Here is a 21,324-nt window from a genome sequence, read left to right as displayed (position 1 = left end):
AAAAGCTGTTGAGCGTTCCTAATATTGATGCTAAGGGCGCTTTAGCTTTGTGTAGATCCCACGTAGTAGTATCTCAACAGGTACATAATATTAAGAGTGAAAAGGACATGGACAAAGAACTGTTAGTTAAGGATGAGCCCAATGTTGATGTACTTAATCGAAACTGGGTTGGTGGAACACGACAAAAAACACGGCAGAGGCAGCATCCAAAGGAACTGCGGGATACTCATAAGGGTGATGAGAGTAAATGCAAATTTTGTGGGTATGTGCATGAGTATGGCCGTTGTCCGGCATACGGCAAACAGTGCTCTCGGTGTAAGAAAAATAATCATTTTGCTAGAATGTGTAGAGCCGCAGGCGGAAGGCAGCAAGTAAACTCTATCAATGGACTCCCGGACATTCAGGAAAGTGATAGTGACCAAGAGATAAGCGAACTTTCAGTGGTAGTATCTTCAGTGAAGCAACAAATGCAGGAAGGTGGTGATTGGTACACGGCTAGCCTGGAAGTGAACCGGCAACTGTTTCAGGTTAAGGTGGACAGCGGTGCGCAGTGTAATGTGCTTAGTTTGTTTCAGTACACGGCTTTGGGATTGAATGCCGGTTTATTAAAAAAATGTAAAGTGGTAATTACTTCGTTCACAAACAACAAACTTCCGGTTATTGGTAAATGTGTTTTGCACTGCAGATTTCAAGGGGTTTTTATCCAATAGAATTTTATGTGGTGTCTCATAAGTGTGCCAATATTCTTGGGTTAAAATCTTCAGAGGCTTTGGGATTAATTTCAAGAATCGAAACAATATCACTAAGTCCTGAAGGGGTAATTTTGGCTAATTATCAGGAATTGTTCAATGGCCGAGTGGGTTGTCTCCCACAACAGGTGAAAATTGTCATTAACTCTGAGGTGAAACCTGTTGTTTCCCCTGCACGGAAGATACCCTATTTATTAGTGCCCAAAGTTAAAAATGAGCTCGATCGCATGGAGAAAGCAGGTATTATAAAACCAATTGTTGAACCAACAGACTGGGTCAGCCAAATGGTAGTAATTAAAAAGAAAGATGGGTCGTTAAGGATATGTCTGGATCCTAGACCACTGAATAAGGCAATTAAGAGGGCTCATTTTCCATTTCCTACGATTGAGGAGGTAGCAACAAGGCTGGCTGGGGCAAAATATTTCTGTAAATTGGATGCTCAATCTGGATTCTGGATGCTTCCTCTAGACGAGGAAAGCTCTAAATTGTGTACATTTCAAACCATCTGGGGAAGGTATTCTTTTCAAAGACTTCCATTCGGTCTCAACTGTGCACCTGAAAATTTTCACAGGATAATTTGTCAAACTTTTGATAAGATAGATCATGTTGTCTCCTTCCAGGATGATATTTTGATATGGGGAGATACAAAAGAGGAAGTTATGCAGGTTTTAATTAAGGTGCTGGAGGCAGCAAAGGCTAATGGTATTAAATTCAATTTACACAAAGTGTGTTTTCTTGGCTGATAAAATAACTTTCTTAGGCCATACATTTGATTCTCAGGGAATGTCAATTGATAAAGAGAAAGTAAAAGCAATTAATGCCTTGAAACCTCCCACTGATAAAAAGTCATTGCAAAGAATTTTAGGTATGTTTAATTATGTGTCCAAATTTATACCAAATTTTTCAGTGAGGAGTGCTCCGCTGAGGGAATTGTTAAGAAATGATATTTATTTTGTTTGGAGTGAGCATCAGGATAAAGCATTTGGCGATCTGAAGGCTGCATTAACGAAGGCACCAGTATTGGGTTTTTTATGATCCTAATTTAGACCTAACATTGAGTGTTGACGCAAGTTCAATAGGGATTGGGGCAACATTGCTTCAGGAGGGTCGGCCTATAGCTTATGCTTCTCGTGCTTTGACTGACACTCAAAGTAGATATTCCCAGATTGAGAAGGAATTATTAACCATTTGCTTTGGTGCAGAAAAATTCAATCAGTATATTTTAGGAAAGGATTATGTCAGGGTGGAAACTGAATTGGATTATTCAACAAACCACTTCACAGAATTCCATCAAAGTTACAAAGAATGATGCTAAAGCTGCAGCCATACCGTCTCAATGTAGTGCATACTCCAGGTAAATACTTGTTCATTGCTGATACTTTGTCAAGGGATTTTTGTGCTGAAAGTTGTGATGTTGATACCCAATTTGATGATGATGTGGAAATGCAGGTAGCGCTGCTGTTGGAAAATCTGCCTGTGACAAGGGAGAATTGGGAGCTGATCTCAAAGCATGCTTCCAATGATACTGTGTATTGCAAACTCAAGACTTACATTTCTAATGGATGGCCTCAGTACTTCAAAGATGTTAATTCTGATTGTAGGGCCTATTTTGAATTTAAGGATGAACTGGTTTTGGTAAAAGGAATGGTTTTTAGGGGTGAAAGAATTGTAATTCCTTGTTCTTTAAAAATTGAAATGCTGAAAAAATTACGTACAGGTCACCCTGGTATTAACAGAATGATGAGTCGTGCTGAAATGTCCATGTTCTGGTTAGGATGTGGGCAAGACATTAAGAAATTTGTCAAGTCTTGTCCAACTTGTCTTAAATTTCAGGATAACAAATCAAAAAATGTTTTGAAGTACAAAAAACTACCCCGATTGCCTTGGTCAGAAGTAGGATGTGATATATTTGAACTCTATCAAAAATATTATTTGGTAGTGGTTGATGCTCTGTCTAACTTTGTTGAAGTAACTACCTTGGACAATTTAAGGACTATTACGGTGGTGGAGAAAATGAAATCGATCTTTGCTAGGCATGGTATTCCCATGGTTGTGTATACAGATGGGGCATTATGTTTTGACTCTTAAATGTTTAAGAAATTTGCTAAAGAGTGGGAATTTCTTCATGTTCTCTCCAGCCCCCACTATCCAAAGTCAAACGGTTTAGCTGAGAGCGGAGTGAAGTCTATTAAAAAGATTTTTAAGAAGGCATTTGATTCAAATAAAGACCCCTACTTAGCACTTTTAAATTTCAGAAACACTCCTAGAGGCAAAGTTCACTCCCCTGCATCAAATCTAATGAGCAGAAATTTGCGCACGAATATACCGTGTAGTTTCCAAGCTTTGATTCCAAAGATTACATATGATAAAGATCGTCCCATTCTCCAGGAGAATAAATATAAATCAAAGCAGTATTATGACCGGTCTGCAAAATCCCATCCCCAGTACCGGGTGGGTCAAAAGGTCATGTTTCAAAAGAAACCAAACTCCATTTGGGTACCGGGAACTATTTTGGAAAAGGGTCAAACTCCCAGATCGTATGTGGTTGAGGGTGAGGAAGGAAGGGGAGTGTACAAAAGAAATGAAGTGAATGTGTCAGCAAGGGGAGAGCCAGTCTCCCTTCAGAAGAGTAATCTGAATGTGTCAGCAAGGGGAGAGCCATTCTCTCTTCAGAAGAGTAATCCTGTAGTTAATACTAGGTCTGGCAGACAAGTCAAATGGCCAAGTAAGTTTAAAGACTTTGTCTGCTGATTGTTGTGTGTAGTAATATAATAGTTTTTTTTAAGGGGAAGATGTTGTATAGTGTGTTATCTTGTTTTGTATTATTGTTCTTTTGTTTTGTTGATGTACGAACCTCACAAGAGAGGGAGTCTTAGTTGTTGTTCATGTGATCATGAACATATGTATGTTCATGCATGTGATCTAAAGAAGAGACTTCAATTTCTCCTTCACTTTCACTGGAAAAGTAAATACTGGTCTCTTACGCTCTTCAAGTATCAATTATTCCGATCAGTGGCGCAGCGAGGGTTTTTTTTTTAGTTTTGGGGGAAAAACCCCCCCAGAGCTCAGGGAAATTTTTAAGTTTAATCCATTTTATTTAATTGGATTGATATTACTAATAGAATAGTGTAAGGATTAATATTACTAATAGAATAGTGTAAGGATTAATAAAACTTCCCTCAGAAAGCCGTAAATTCACCATTTTGAATCATTTGTCTTAAAATTCCGCAATTTATCAAGTCTCGCACCTACCGCTTACTATGGGGGGTATTCCGTCCCCCCAGCCATCCCGGTATTAGTTGCACCTAAAACCCCCTTCAGCCTTAATTCTTAGTTACGCCCCTGATTCCAATAGGCCAATGCTTAAACCTATAAATTTATTCTCCAATGCAAGTGATGGTACTGTTCTGAAGTGGTGGTACACATAAACCCCCAAGCAACTACAACAATTCAGGGCTTAAAAGCCCAGTCGTAGACGCAGCGACTCAAGTCACTATCCGAATCGGTTTTCGAAACTCCCGCATCAATGGATCATAGAAAAATTACAAATAAGGTGAAAGTGTTTCTATCAGTTTTGTTTTTTCTTTCGGGGTAAACTATAGGACAAGATAATGTTTAAATATTTTCATTAATTTATAACAAAATATATGTTCTAAAAATACCCAAAAGCCATTTTATTAATCTTCACTGATGAGTGTAAATTATTGTGGAAGATGAATGCTGTAGACGTAGTAGTTTTCCCTAGGTTGAGTTACAAAGTTCATGAAGTTGACAAAACGCCTAATTTTACGGTGTGCGGAGTCATTTATTGCACTGGTGTCTACATTTTCGAATTATTTGAAAAAAAATAAATCAGAATTTTGGATAACATTTTCTTTAAAATGACGTATAATTCATTATTATAGCATGCAGTGAAACCAGGATTTAAATTTGCAAAGTACAGTGGCACATTATTTTGACGCCGACAGTAGAAGAAAACGCTGTCTTCTTGGCTGGCAGTCGAATGCATGAAGATCAACGTTGCTATTTATTTTCATATTTCCTCCCTTGATTTTAAACATCATGGAATTTTATATGTCCTTCCGTAACTGAAATTGAACAAGTGCCATAAATAATTCGAGTCCATCGTAACCATCGAGAAACAAGTATCTCGATTTTTGTTGAGAAGTTGAGTTTTTATTCTACGGCGGCCGAATTACAGAAAAATCTGTTTCACGTTATTCAGTCGATGAAATATGGAAATATTATTTATATTCAAGTTATCCTCGCTCACATAGCACACGGGTTTATCATTCCGTTTATTATACTCTTATTTTTCCGTAACGCTCATCCCGACAGACGGCATGCATCGAGGCATTTCTTCTAATTTCCTCCGAGGGAATGCAGAGGAAAATTTTTTTCTGGGGTGTTATTGCATAGAGGATCAATGCACCACTTGTAATATTTCCTTATTTGAGCCATGTTGTCTTTTAAACGCAACGTGGCTCTTCCAAACCTGCAGTCACTGGGCTTGGATCTTGGACTCCTCCTACTTATGACGTCACGCCGCGGCGTAAGATAAGTGGGTGCGGCATTTTATAGCCCGCGAAACTCGGAAGACTTTTGGGAATCATTTCCTAGTGTATAAACGGAATTTTAAGGGGAAAAAAGTATATTGCGGTACTAAGTGTTTACTGAAGTATATCAGCATACTGTCTATAAAAAGTATGCAATTTCCCTATTGTATGCACCGGCTGTAGAAACAGAGGGGACTCCATAGAAGCCCAATTCCATTCCATAGAAAGGGGGATCGGGTTGGTGTGGTGGCTAGAGTGTTGGATTCCCACCCGGCGGGCTCGGGTTCAAATCCCAGCGATGGCAGAGAATTCTCAGAGACTGCCCGATCCCTGCTTGAATGGGGTGTGGAGGACATTTCAAGCGTAACACTCCATCCATCGGATGGGACGTTAAGCCGTGGCCCCCTAGGCCCCTTTCGTTAAGTGCTAATGGTGACGCCGGGTTTCTCTTCACCCTTCCTTAACTACCCCTTCCCCAATGGCGCAAATGACCTCAGCTGTCGGTCGCCTCCTCCAATACCATACCATACCATACCATAGAAAGCTGATTTCTGTTGCCATTTCGGTCGCATTTTAATCGACTTTCAAAAATGTCCACGGCGCGGTGATGAGTGCAATGCGATCCACTTTTTTCCAATATTTTGCAGTATGGTCTTTGCAAATGCAATGAATGTGTACAAGATTTATCAATTAGATATATCGAATCATCATGAATGTAAATTTTGATTTATGCCCCTAATTATTTCTAATTTCCCCGTGAAACTCGGATCAATTTGTCAGTCAGCGAAGAAAGTGGCGACTTCGGAAAACCTATTTTCTCATTCGGTGACAACAAAATTATAGTCTGTACACCGTCGGGTGTACAGACTATAATTTGGTGGGCGCACAGGCTCGCCACCTACCTGAGCCGGTCCGCGAGCCAAGAGCGCCGGTGGGAGGAAAGGACCAACCATAAAAACTCTATGGGACCGACTCAGGTAGCTGGCGGGCCCGTGCGGGTTCGCGAGTGCCGGGGGAGAGGGGGGGGGGGGGAAGGACCGACCCATGGTCCTTTAAGGGCCTTGGACCGACCGTAAAAACTGTATGGTCGATCCTTCGGTAAAAAACACTGTATTATGTAAAACTAACCGTTATACCGCGAGGAAAAACATATTCGGCTCTATTCAATTCCAACTGATCTCCAAAAAATGGTCAACTGTCGCGCGATCAATAAATCTTAATTGGTGTAAACAAATAAATGCTTTGATCACAATCAACCTAAAAAGAAATTCGACAAATATTGTTCAAATTTTTTAATTGCAGCTAATGTGTTACATTGAATCATTAAAGGAAAAACAAACGTCATAGAAATATGCATAATTTACTTAGTTAGCAATTTCATTTTGATTGCACTTATGTGGTGACGATAAAAAAGATCAAGTTACCTTATGAGCTAGCCTCAAATGGCACTATGACTTCCCTTACGTATGTTGAGTAAAGTTCTTGTACACGATACTTTACCTTGATACCTTACCTTGATAATGTCAGTGTGTACTGCCGAAACCTAGGTCGGGATTAAAAACTCTTGTGGAACATACAAAAGTGTATTTCATTATGTTTCCTACGATACTTTACACCTACCGACGTGAGCATAAACACTCATTAAATACAGATGAAATGCTGAGATGAAACATTTTACATGTAAAGGTATACTTGAAACATTTGATTACTAAACAATGATCCGTCAAACAAAATTTGACAACACACTTAAAGGGAAAATTCGATAATAACGTTTTCAGTGTTTTTATTATAACATATTGATTTAGGCTGACAAAGTAATGAGCGACCAAAAGTGAATGAGGAGATGTATGATTGTATCAATGTGTTGATTTATATTTTGATAGAATATATGTTTTTTAAACGTCCACCTTGGGAAGAAGAGATTGGGATAGGATCAACACTTTTGAGATGTGGGTGTGAACCCTGGAGGGAGTGGAGTGGGTGGATAAAATGAGGAATGAGGAGGTGCTGGAAAGAGTTGGGGAGGAAATAATATTATTTAGAACTGCACAAAAAAGAAAGGGGAATTGGATCGGGAATATTTTAAGAGGGAAGGGGATTTTAAAAACAGCAGTAGAGCGAACAGCGGAAGGAGAGAAGGGAAGAGGAAGAAGAAGGCTGAATATAACCGGCGCAGTGAGGTTAGGAAGAAGGCATAAGGAAACTAAAGGGGAGGCCTTGGACAGAATTAAGTGGAAACGACTTTGATGTTTAGGACCTGCCTGTGAAAGGTAGAAAACCAGGTGATGAAGATGATATGTTGTTTTTAAGGAAAGAAATATAAGCCCCATAGATCCCAAAAAAAATCAAAATAAATGATCAAATTCCTCCAGGGATGACAGTTGTGTTTCTTTGCAGGTTCAGGTTCTATTGTATCCAACCTCTAAAAAAGCTTACTCTCGTGTAAACATCAGTTCCTTGCCCACAATTTTCCGGGCTGTCGTTGCTATATACACCAATGAGAGTGGCTGAACCTCCTAAGTTGCCCACAAAAAGTGGGCTACCGTAATCTTCCTGTAGTGAGAAGGAAAATATTCCATTGTAAATAAGAAATATTTCATTAGTGCTGTTTGTTAACCCTTGACTGCATTTTGTATCATATAGATGATACACTACACTAATTGTCTGTGTTATTTCCTAAAGGGCTCATGTATTCCTCTCTAACGCTTGGTGTATCAGATATGATACACCCTGTCGTTATGCTATGTTGTTCTCGAAGCAGTCAGTAGGTGCCAAAAGTGGTCTGCTGCTAATTATGCTGAAGGAAGTCAGCTCCCCGCATGATAAACGAGTAAGAGGATTTACCCGGATGATATCTATTAATGTAATTAGTAAAGGTACGGGCGTCAATGCGAAGTTTTCAATCAGTATGAGAAATGAAAACCTTTTGTGGAAAATTGCCAAATCTGTGATACATATTTTGCCATTGCCATTGCCATTTAATGTCAAAGTTGTCTATAGCCATAATGTATAATATGTGATACATATCGAAATATTTCATTAATATTAAAAAAATAGCAGAAAAAAATTAAAAAAGCTGAAAAAGCTATTAAAAATGTAGTAGTGGAAGCGTTTCAGGGCAGATTTTATAATGATAATATTTTTTTGGTACCTATTCAGAAATTCATGCAGTTAAGGGTTAATGAGACACAACTGATTTAAAGGCTAGATTTACTCTGAAAGTATTCCATTGTAATTGATAAATATTTCACTAGTGCCGCTTTTTAATTGGACACATCCGATTTGAAAGCTAGTTTTTGTAGTTCAGTTATTTCTCATAAATTGATTAACCAATTCTGCTGGGTAATTGATGGGAAAATTGTGTTTTCAGTGTATCATTTATAGATATAATAAAGCAGGTGCAGATTATTCGGTGACGTCAGACTGAAAAACGCCATTAGAGAAAATTCCCCTGGACCGGGAATCGAGCCACGGCCATCGAGCCACGGAACTCGTATAAATTCATCCGTCTACGACGCGAGTGCCGGCTTCTGTAAACCCATTTAAATGTACGGTGGGGGAGAACAGATTTAGAGGCCGAGGCCGACTTTAGGATCCTCTTTTGTAATATTCGTGGTAGAAACGTCAACGGCGACGTTCTCTTGTTTATTTTTGCGGATCCTTCAGCTCGCCGGTATCCACGCCGCCGAGTTAGCTGCTCAGAAGTAATATGCCCCTTCAGAAATATGTCATTTTCTCTCACCATTTGCTCTATTCTTTGGGATTGCCGACTTAGAAGAACAAATAATAAATAATACGCTCGCTTGGAGCAAGTAAATATTTTTGCCATAATTTACCAAGAAATAGTGCTCTTACCACGATTTAAGCTGTTTATCGTGGCATGCAGTACCTTAACGCTAAGATGCCCATGAAGTTGACCACTCACAATCAGTAAAGCTATTGTTCACCAACATATGAATCATCGCTGCTGCTGAAGATGCTTCAAAATGGCATTGATTTTTCTCCTCTTGGCGAAATTAATGCGTCTATGGTGTAAAATATTGAGTCTGTATGCACTTTAATGTATCACACAAAGTCAGTGGCGTGGACAGGATCTTGAAATGGAAACTTCTGTCATTTCTGGGCTCTTACGGGGTGAATTCAAAATATCAAATGGAGTTTGGGGGTCCTTCTGAAAATTTTGGCATTTTTGATGCTGAAAATGTGATTTTTAGGACTCAAAAACTATATGTATATTATCGCATATATGTTGAGGCCATCTCACTCGTTTTTGGCGCCTCTTTTAAAGGCTCAAGTGGGGGGGGGGGGGGAGGGTTGTAACCCAGAAAATACCCCCCTGTATCTACGACACTGCACAAAGTATGCGCTTAGTGTAAAACGATCCGTTATATTGCGAGCCAAAACATGTTAGCCTGCATTACATGCCAACATCTCCAAAAGAAAATGGTCAACGATCGCGCGAGCAATAAACCGTAAAACCAATTGGAGTAAACAAATAAAAGTTTTGATCACAATCAAATTAAAAAGATAAAAAATTGTCAAATATTGTTTGATTTTTTTTATTCCAGCTAATATGTTACACAGAAGAATTAATGAATAATAAAAATGTTATGGAAATATGCATAATTTTCTTAGTTAAATATTTTATTTTGATTGCTCTTATGTTGTGGCGATAAAAAAAGTTCAAGTTACCTTATGAGCTAGCCTCAAATGATGGTGGCCCTATGACTTCCCTTATGTAAGGTGCTTGTACCCGATATTTTACTCTCAACGTTAGCATAAACGTTCATGTGATACAAATAAAATTCTAAGGTAAAAAACTTTTCATGTAAAGGCAAATTTGACACGTGATAATTAAACATTGATTTGGCTATAAATTTAACAGAAAAGTGCTCAAATATTGTTTACAGGGTTTTTATTGTAACTGATTGTTTTAGTTTGAAAAATTAAAATGCGACCAAAAGCGAATGGGAAGATGTATGATTTTATCAACGTGTTGCCTTATATTTTGATAGCGTGTATGTTTTTTATTGAGGAAATAAATACAAGCACTATAGATTCCGGAAAAAATCAAAATAAAGGATCAGGTTCCTCTAGGGATGACAGTTGCCCTTCTTTGCAGGTTCAGCGTATATGGCCATCTATCCAACCTCTAAACGAGCTTACTCTCGTGTAAACATCAGTTCGTTGTCCACAATGTGCCGGGGTGGAGTCGGTATATACTCCAATGAGAGTGGCTGAACCTCCTAACTTGCCCACAAAAAGTGGGCCGCCGTAATCTCCCTGTAGTGGAAAGGAAAATATTACATTGTAAATAAGAAATACTTCACTAGTGCTGTTTGTTAATCCTTAACTGGATTTTGTATCATGTATGATACACTACACTCATTGTCTGTGTTATTTCCTAAAGGGCACATTTATTCCTCTCTAACACGTGGTGTATCAGAAATGATACATCCCGTCGTTATACTATGCGGTTCTCGAAGCAGTCAGTAGGTACCAAAAATGGTCTGCTGCTAATTAGGTTGAAGGAAGTCAGCTCCCCGCAAGGGAAACGATTAAGAGGATTTACCCGGATGATATCTATACATGTAATTAGTAAAGGTACGGGCGTCAATGCGAAGTTTTCAATCAGTATGAGAAATGAAAACCTTTTGTGGAAAATTGCCAAATCTGTGATACATATCCATTTAATGTAAAAATTGTCCATGACCATAATGTATCATATGTTATACTTATTTATAATTTTTCTTAAAAATTAAAAAAAATACCAAAAAAAGTTATTAAAATGTAGCAGTTGAAGCGTTTTAGGATAGGTTTTATAATGAAACATTTTTTGGCACCTGTCTAGTAATTCATGCGGTTGAGGGTTAATTAAACACAACTTATTTAAAGGATAGTTTTCATAGTGAAAACATTCCATTTTAATTAATAAATATTTCATTAGTGCCGCTTTTTAGTCGGATACAACTGATTCTTGTAGTTCAATCATTTTTCATACATTGATTAACCTATTTTGCTGGGTAATTGATGGGAAAATTTTATTTTCAGTGTATCATTTATGGATATTATATAAGCAGGTGCAGATTGTTCGACGAAGCCAGACTGAGGGCTGAGGGAAATTGAGGAGCTGTTATTCGTTAAACTCTTATTGATTATTTCAGTTATTTTAAACGAACTAACAACATATGTCTGATGGCTGCTCATTATATTCATAACCATGAATTCAAATCTCTATCAATAACCATTACCTACACATGATTTGCCATGAGAAAAAATTCCCCTGTTCAGGCGATTGAGTCATGGACCTTTGGCTTTGCGGGTCACTACGCAGACCACTACGCTATACAAATTCCTGAATTGCCATGATAATTGTTCCGAGGCTCTTGGTACCACATATTATCATTACTTATCTTATTAATACTTAACACTGATCATTATTTATCGTAATTTTTGAGGAGATAACGTATCTAATCCGGAAAAACGTCCGCACAGTCGCCACTCAATTTTTAAATTAAAGATATCGGTAGAAAGTCGTTCCGTACATTACTTTATAGCCGTATTAATTGCTCTCCTATATTACAGGCTTTAGTTGTGTGCCACCAATGTATTTGGGATTTAATTAGGCCTTACGTAGATAGCGAATGATATTTTGATAATATTATCGCTTTCGTAATTATCTTATGAATTTACATAGCAAAAATCGCGGGGCGGCCAAGTCATTAGAAGGCTTGTCAAGTAAAAATAGATAGCTTCTGGAGGAAGCCAATCTTCGGATTTAGAAGTGTCCCACGATTAGGAACTGACAATGGGTTCATTATTTGTCTTTTTTGCAGCACCAGTGGCGTAGCGAGGGGGGAGTTCCGTATCCCCCACCCCGAAATATAAAAACACAAATACAATGCTTAAAATAAAAAAAATATCGAAAAATCATGAATTTACAAAAGATTCCTTTGAAAAATGAAGTTTTTTTTCGATTATGAAACGTATAAAAATTTGTTTAAAATCCTCTGCTAAGTACCCTGTTTTTTAAATTACCCCCATTTGGATCCCCCATGAACAAAATTCCTGGGTACTCCACTGAGCAGCACAATAACTAATTGGAACTCACGACCCGGGTTTACACGCTTTCGTCATTATCAGATAATGACGCAGATTGTAATTGTGTTGTGTAATACCTCCGAGTGCTGAGCGTGTCACCGCTTCTTTGTCAATTCTCGGCCTCTATTAGTTTGCTTGTATCAGCTTACGGCAACTTTCCTATGCCAGCCATAATAGCTGATGACGCCAATTTTATCGCTTTCCCAAAGTTTTACCACAGATAGCAGCGCAAATATAAGCCCTAAGGGGCATCGGGAACTGCGTGCGTGGCATAACGGAAAATCTAATTAGGATGAAATATATTAAATGTTCAACGTTGACGCGAAATTAGATCAACGAGAATATAACTGGGACATGACTTATCGAAATACTTGTCGCAGAATTTCACGTGAAAAGCTTAAAATAGCCTGGCCACTGATCTAAATTACTGAGTAAAATATAATGCCTCGTTCAGATTACGATTGCTCCAGCAATCGTCGGAACAATCGTGCATTCACACGACGATGGTTAAAAACCAGTGCTGCCCTCTAGTGCTGACATCTAAAGTGAACGAGAAATTGACGGTTAGCAAAGCTGTTCAGGTTGCAGGGTCAAGATATTACTGTGTTCAACGTGTATTTACCGAATAATTTTTCTTCCGCCCATATTCTTCCTTCCTAGGACAAATCCATGAAAAAAATAGAGCGAAGAGAACTTCACGAACTTTTCGTCTTTCTCTTGTCGCTTCCGTTTCCGGTCTCCCAGCGCCTAACCATCGTAAAGTGGCAACGTTCGGAACTACGTGAACTATTGTCAGGACATGCATTCACACGGCTAGTTCGGCCAACTATCGTTTGGACGATCGCTCGGACAATCGTAATGTGAACGTGGCATAGCTCCGTGGCTAGTACCTACACTCTAGTGGGCGAATCCTTATATCGATAAGCGGATCTCATCGAAAGATTTGATACACCGAAATAATAATGACGTCACCAACTACTGAAAAGTATCCGACAACTTTCGCAATTTTTTGAAAAACTTTATGAGATAAAAAACAAACGGATGTTTTTGCACGATAACTTATCTTTCCCTTTCATAATGCAAATTTTAAAATAAATTTGCGATTTAGATTGAAAATGTTTTGCTAATCACAATTTTACCAAAATGACACCGAACCGATCTAAATGGATACTCCAACTGTCCAATTGCAGTGCACCGCTATGCTTTTTATTTAAGTTGATTGCGTTTTTTCGGCGTGATATTCTCATCACCGCTATCAGCATTCATATGTGGAAACAAAGGCTGCTTCTAAAGATAGCGCATGTGTTAATGTAGCGTATTTGAAAGTTGGATGCAATTTCAAATACGAGTCAAGTCTTGCCAAATACAATATATAAAAATGAATGGTATTAATGCATTAATATAATATGTATGAACTGACTAAATTTATCAATGCTGAAATAGATTATCACTAATCTGATATACGTATAAGTATCTAAAGTAAGACTGCTTAAATAAGCTATTGGCTAATGCATGGTAATTGTCTACACTAATGAGGTACTTACAAAGCATTCTCCATGACCTTGCAAATATGTAGTGCAAATATAGTCCGTTGTAGTGTATATATAGTCGGTTATGTAAGCTCCGACGTGTACTCTGCAGTGCTCATTGGACATTATAGGCACTTGTGTGTATTGAAGTTCACTAGCTAAAGATCCACCTAAAAAAAATCAATTTTGAAATTAGATATAATCACAGAGAAGCCATTCAGAAATTGAAAAAGATGACTTTTACAAGTAGTGTGTGTTCTTCGGTGATTAAGTAAATTAATGTGGTGAAATTTATTCTTTTTTTCCTTCCAGTGCTATCGAGAGAGATGGGCAGAAAGTTAGTGGCTTCGAATTATAGATTAATAGTTTTGCGTGTATAAGTTTTGAAGGCAAAGAATAGTGATAATAGCTGGGTGCTCATTTTTTCTGACTCATGAAAGCGAGAGATAGACGTTAACTGCATTACAGAAGCAAAGAGCTAAACAATTTGTAACTTATTGAGATTGAAGAACAATGCCTGTCAAGTATGGCATTTGTATGACATCGTGACATTGTCATACCAATCAATGAAGTGAGCAATGAAGTAGGTACTAAAGCAAGTGATAGAAGCCTTACGAAAACAATGGGTACTTTTTTTCGTTCTGCACTCTCCCTGTGTAGGCTGTCGGTAGCACTTTATCAATTGGCTTTTCTGTTCTAGTGATGGGCAGTTCCCGAATGAACGATTCAAAATGAACTACTCACTATGTTAATCAATTTGGTGAAGTAGGTGAATCGTCCAATTTGAACTAAACTCAGATTTAAGTTTTCAATTCTTTATGGTATGCATCCCTATTACATGAATCGTTCAGTTGAGCAGTGCAGTCTCGCGAAATATTACGCAGTGAAGTACTCACTAAGGTGCTATTATTTACTACGTATCCCCTACGGATCTTAGCTGTCAATGTTTTTTTCATTTTTTTAATTAAAACGATTCTGTTTATTTTGGCTCAACCACCAAGCTTCGCCAATCTCCGTCGGTAGCACTACTCTCTTTCTTACTTATTCACCATTCAGAGAAACTTGGTGAAAAAATTGAAATTCTTATATATTGGTGATAATATCAGAACATTACGTGCCAATAATGACATATTCTTTTGCGTTGAGAATTGGTTATCGAAAAGGATTATTTTTCAGAATTTTTGATTTCTAACCAAAATGAATGCACAAGGCTTTGAGTGAGAAGAACTTGAGATCACACAATTGAGATTCATCCGAAACACTTGTACCAATTTAGAATATTTGGTAACTCAAAATTCACTAACGGGATTTAGAATGATGGATTACTGATAAAAAATATCAATACCAGAAGAAGATGCACCCCAGCCACTAATCCATGCAATTTCGCCGGCGTACGTATCATCATTTATTGGAATATAGGCCGGTTTAATGAACTCTGGAAATAGATAATTAATACAAATCGTTGAAAAGTTATTTTATTACGACGATGATCATATTCAGTGAATACATGCACTTATATGTTATTTTTTGCATCATTAGGACAATTATCAGCCTGTAATATCGTGATTTGGGAAAAAATTTTGTTATGTTGTCTTGATAAGAACCCATGAGCAGTGGTGGATCTATGGAGGGGATTAAGGGGGCTATAGCGCCCTCCCCATTGGAATCGAAACACAAACTAGATAAAATCGAAGTTTTTGGGGGTAACCATTTTGTATTAAAATATTTAGGTATATTTTTCTATGCATTTTCCTACTTAAAAGAATTGAATTACAAATTAGCTCTGAACTTAGGCCATATTTTACACGCTTTTGGTATGTTAAAATCCAGTGGTAGATCCAGAGAGGGGCTAGGGAAGCTTTGCCCCCCCCCTTGGGTATTCAATTTACACTGGATAGAATCGTAATCTTAGCCCCCTCTTGTACCTATCTTAGATCAACCACTGCCCATGAGCACCTATCTTTTCTGTGCTTTGCTGCATTTGCTTTTTGCTGCTAAAAATTAAAATGTAATTGGCTTGCGAAGCTTTTTAAAAGGGCTAAGTGAAAAAATCAAACTTACGATTGAACTCGAGAAAATTGGGCAGCTGTATCAAGGCAAGGTCTCCGTAGAAACTGCCTGGATTGAACCCTTCATAAATGATAGCGTGACTGGATTGTATGACCACTCGTGAACTCTCATCTCCGCGTAGCTTAACAACACCTGCGTAAATGACGTATTGGCTCCCTCTAAAAAAATTTAATATTATTAGAGATCGTTATTAAATCATACTTATTTTAGTTCTGAAACGATACCATAAACTGAAGTGGACAAAGGACTCAGGAAATAACTAAAATTTTGCGTGGATAAGCTGAAGTCATAATAATTTCAAGATGATCAGCTGTCATATGCATCACCTTTTTTCATGGAATTAAACATCCATACTAAACTTCTACATAATTTCTAGGGAAAACGGATTTATTCTAAATATTTTCTATGTCATTATCAAATTTGGGTGAAAAGTATAATTGATTGAAGATAAAAGAATTCGTATTAAAACTCTGACTAGTCGTTTGAAAAAATATGGGAAGGAATTACTTTATATTACTGAAAGACAGCTATAATGAGTGGACGACTGGTGTCTTTCTAAAGGCCGTTTTACGCGGGGCACGTTTCTTCGCAGGTTAGCACTGAAAACATTGAAATTGCGAAAATGCCAACTCGGAATTAGAGAAGGGGCTATTTTGCCGTCTCGCATCCAGGCATTTTCGCATATGCTCTAGCTATTCACCGCTTACACGACGCAATTTCGATTGCTCCTTCATACATACGTCCGATGGCGCAAAGACCATCCCCGTGTAAAACGGCTCTAAGTGTGCCAATGAAATCTACAAGGCATTCATGAAAAAAAACCTGAAGCCTACGTTTTCAGAATTTGAAATGTGGTCATCCAAATATTTTTCACGACCAATACATGGTTTGTACTATGATGGAAGGTATGTATATAATAAATATCTTAATTTATCTAGTTCATAGTAAGCCATGCTGGATCATTTAATGTCAAGCTGTTGTGAATGGTTTTAATTCCTAGTGCCTCAGCGTATTTAGCACGATTTTTTCCTTACATATCCCTTTAACCCCTATCAATTCTAACCCTTTGGCCTTTTTCAAAGTAATTGTAATTTTCCCGACATTTCTATTTCTTTATTTTCAGGAGTACTCAAGACCCCAACAATTCCAGTCTTACATTTCTGAGAGAAATGGGTGTATTTTTTCTGTTCTTCCTTTGAAATGGACCACTGCGGCAATATTGCAATAATTGTTTTCACTCCCTATATACGATTTCAGTCCAGTCGTAAACCTTGAACTTTAGTGGAAAGTTGTGAAAGAATATTTAATCTCACTTTTCGCCAAACCAACGTGTAGTAAAAAAATAATGGCGATCAAGTTTCATGTAAAATATATTTCATAATTTAACAATAACTCAATGACTGAAGTAGTGAGCCATAAGGTTTTGTGTAGAGCTCAACTCAGACTCTGGCCTATGCGTGTTGATTTCGCGTTTTCAAGGTGAGTGCCTTTCCCTGTCACCTATGTCATTTTTGTAGGGGCCGTCCAAAATATTCATACAGAATTTGAATCGGGAACTTTTGGTTAGTGGAAAAACGCCCTGCCCACTATTGATACCTCCATTGTGGAAACACTCCAGAAATGCCTACCGAATCAAATCCGCTCATCTAGGAGCCTAACAATACGGATGCGCTCAGCTGGAAGTAGCCAGAGTACAAACGCTCTCACCTGGCGCTTGGAGAATCGGAGGTGAGCGTTTATGCTCCGGATACAGCCATCTGAGCGCATTCGTATTGTCGAGCTCCTAGATGAGCGGATTGGATTCGGTGGGCGGTTGTTGAGCGCTTCTGCAGTGGAGGTAGGTATCGCTATGTTACTAATCTTCTATGGCTATTTCTCTTTCCCTGCTTGTAATGTAGGGAAGTTTGACTCACTTCATAGCACAGTTTGCTGTTGTTAGCACGTAGAAACGGTCGATGATGGTTCCACCACAGAAATCAGCCATATCTATGTCTATTGAAACTTGGAAGGGAATATCTCCCAGTTCGGCTGTTTTGCCGCCTGCTATCTTCGGCTTGCTGACATCGTGCTCTGAAAGATAAAGATGCAAAAATTAATGTTTCCAGCCAATGGTGTTGTTTACTTAACGTGTTCCGGAAATCATGCCTTCCTTCACTCGGTGATTAAACCCAACGGTTGGTATGCTTTGCATGAGGGTAGAGATCATTCCTGGTTAAACTAAATACCTGTGAATTTCACATATTCGGGGCATGATGGTTGTTTCACGTAATGACAACTTTATAATGACGCGCACGATAAACTGTCTTTTATCCAAAGTAATGATCAACGGAGATATCGTATTGCCCAACATTTTAGTAACATCTACATCTAAATACTACCCCGCAAGCCACCTAAAAGGCGTGTGGCAGGGGGTGTTAGGACACCAGCCATTTGCACATAAAAAGGAAACGATCCAACGAAGTTACCACCGTCCTTTATGGTTCGGGGGAAAAACGAATTCGCATATCTATCCGTTCGACAGAGTAACAGAGTATTGCACGTGATGTGACCCCACATTCTCACCTTATGACATGGCACAAGTCCGGAGTTTTTGGTTTTCTGTATGATATAATATCTCAACTTTGTTTCTGTGCCTCCTCCTACCCCCATGTCACCCGCCCCTTCCTCATTCCTCCCCCACCACGTTTTTTCTTCTGATCTTTTACCGCCCCACTATTTTGAAGATACATATATCTGTCAGAATGGAATAAATGTAATTCTTTTGTTAGTTTCTCTTACTACCTGATGATGATAGTAAACAATTGAAACACGTGTAGTACTCTGTTAATAAAATCGTGGGCAATACGATATCTTCGTTAATCATTAGTTGTTTTGTTCCGAGACTTCTCTCCACAAAAAGTTGACTTTTATCCCAAATGTTTGCTTGGAATAGTAAGGTAAGGCTCGTCCCAGACCAAACTACAGGTGTATTACTTGATCAGCACATTCAGGGCGGGGGCCAGTTTCTTTCCTTGAACTACCTCGCTTTTGAAATGTTTTTTTAATTTTTTTATTTTTTTTAGAGGTGTGCGATGGATCCAACCGAGAATTCAACCCACGACCCTTACGGACCGAAGGCAAGCGCACTACTCATTCGTCTTCATAATACCGTATGAGCCATCTGTAGGATGTTTGGTTCGTGGTGATCAATCACCAGCATGAAGCATGCAAGAGGATTTCCACTTGCACACCCCACGGACATAAAAATGTTACGCATACAATCAAATTATACTTACACATTCATGCAAAACTTGCCAAATAATCATGAAGGCAATATGTCAATAAAACTAGAACGCAAAAAAACATGCTGTTAGAAATTCTAAGAAAATTCAAAAACATGCATTAAGGAATACATGGGTTTGTAGGCTAAAGTACTCAACTAACCTATTTGTGAGTAACCATTATAACGCTGGCGTTATAGTCTCCACTGATCTATTTGTGAGTTCTAATTCTGTCGTTAATTTGATGTTTGCGGTCGTAAGATATGGATATTTTTGTTCAAAAATACACTGCTCTTGAATTTTCATAATATGTTTACTCGATTTTTCAGTCTACGATCTGCCAGAGATTCCCATTCCAGTTTATCTAAAAGGTCAGTTACACTAATAAGACTATCGTAACGACTTTTCACGTACCTCTCTTCATGCGTTCTAACTCTGTTTCTCTAACTCAATAGGATCCCATACACTGGCAGCGTATTCTAAATAGGGTAAAATGAGGGAGTGGTAGCTTATTTCTCTCACTTTGTCATCGGACTTTCCTAGTAATCTTTTTCCTAGGATTTATTTTACTCATTAGGCTACCATGCTTACCTACCTGGACATATATGCATATTTCATCTCAAGGTTGAAGTGATGTAGTCCATAAGTTGGCGATATGAATATCAGTAGGTATTCTTAATGAAAATCATGGACATTAATATAATGTATTATAGAATTTTTATTTACCTCTTTCTACCGTCCCCTGCAGGGTATTTTTCTTGACCACGGACGCATTATCCAGTGGGCCCCCAACAGGATGAAGTCTCCTCACGTCGAATGCCTATTTAAAGATCGTTATTTATTATAAACAATTTATTAAAGCTGCTCATAAGCAAATCTTCCTATGAAAATGATGTTAAAGTTTCTATATAAATTCTAGTAACTCGTTGAAAATTTCAGAACAAGTTTATCTTTTTCAAAAAATAACTCAGCACTTGCGGAGTTACATTCTGCCTAGGTGTAAATTCCCTCTTGGTCTACACGAGAGAATGAGGGAATTTTTAAGTCACTTATTATGCGACGGCTAAATTTTAAATTGAGTCATTGATAGTTTCTACGACCGTGGAAGAAATATATTTTACAAAGAGGGCTATTACGGGTCGATAGATTCCTAAATTTTCCATATTCATTCCTACATGTTAGCTATGGAGCTCACAAGTGCACAGTGTATACAATCGTAATCCTTGTAGTCTCATTTGGCACTTGGCTAAAATTTTCGTAAATATAAATGGTAACTCAATACCCGTGGTCAATAATTAATCTAGCGGATCATACTAAATATATCCATTAAGCCAAGTGCACAGAGACAATTTTTGCAGAATTTATCAAATAAATGTGCTCAAATGTTTTCTCTCCTTATTTTGAAAATAGCCTTCATATTTGCTGCCCTCAATTTTTGAATACGAGAGTATGAGTGAAACTGTGAAAATAATTGAGCGGATGAGAAAATTTATTAATATATTTAGTACCTAAGCATAGCTATGAAACTTTTAAAATATTGAGAGTAATGAGACAGAATGGGAAGAATTTATAGAACTTCAGTAGAAAATGCAAAAAAATACTGAATATTTTTTTATGTCTAATTTAGAGTGACTTAGTTTAACAATATTATTTATATATATGTAATGGCATGCTATCATCATGCTATCATATGACAAATTTAGAAAAATGGCGTGAATACCTGGGCGTGAGCGCAGACGATGAGGATCGCAGCTACTGTAAAGATATTCATGTCTGGGAGTTGTATGGTAAATGTGAATAAACTTGCAACGAATAAACGGGTTCTTGAAGTCGCTTATGTATACAAAATCGTGCAGAGATAACTATTCCAATTGATATATTGTACGTTATCTGTAATCGTGGCGCTCAGATTAAGATATATGATGGGTTAAAAAATTTTGGAAGTTGAAATATTCATGGTTATCACCAATCTACCGGGACTTGTTCGCTGAGGAATTTGCGATTAAAGCCGTTTGAAACTCTTTGCTTTGCTGTAACTTATGTATTGTGTGTCACTTAT

The 21,324-nt window shown here is 38.0% G+C and overlaps 1 protein-coding gene across 1 annotated transcript; it reads right to left on the bottom strand.

Annotated features, from left to right (window-relative positions):
* Positions 1-10,232: 10,232 nt before the first annotated feature.
* LOC124174064 (chymotrypsin-2-like) lies at positions 10,233-21,094 on the bottom strand. Its single transcript, XM_046553198.1, has 7 exons — positions 20,986-21,094; positions 19,992-20,085; positions 17,919-18,075; positions 15,997-16,163; positions 15,281-15,370; positions 13,951-14,105; positions 10,233-10,588 (listed from the first exon to the last, which is right to left on the bottom strand). Exons 1-7 carry the CDS (start codon positions 21,034-21,036, stop codon positions 10,430-10,432), a joined length of 873 nt encoding a protein of 290 aa, XP_046409154.1. The 5' UTR covers positions 21,037-21,094; the 3' UTR covers positions 10,233-10,429.
* Positions 21,095-21,324: the final 230 nt, after the last annotated feature.

This window comes from Ischnura elegans, chromosome 2 (assembly GCF_921293095.1).
Source record: "Ischnura elegans chromosome 2, ioIscEleg1.1, whole genome shotgun sequence".
Classification (NCBI taxonomy): Eukaryota; Metazoa; Arthropoda; class Insecta; order Odonata; family Coenagrionidae; genus Ischnura; species Ischnura elegans.
This window is presented reverse-complemented; position numbering and strand designations above follow the sequence as displayed.

Bases quoted from the DNA above. Each gene is read 5' to 3' on its own strand.
- LOC124174064 (XM_046553198.1), bottom strand. From the start codon at position 21,036: ATGAATATCTTTACAGTAGCTGCGATCCTCATCGTCTGCGCTCACGCC. The intron at 18,076-19,991 runs GTAAATAAAAAT...TTTATCTTTCAG, and splicing joins GCAGGGGACGGTAGAAAGAG to AGCACGATGTCAGCAAGCCG. The intron at 14,106-15,280 runs GTATTGATATTT...GATTTTTTTTAG, and splicing joins CTGGGGTGCATCTTCTTCTG to GTGGATCTTTAGCTAGTGAA.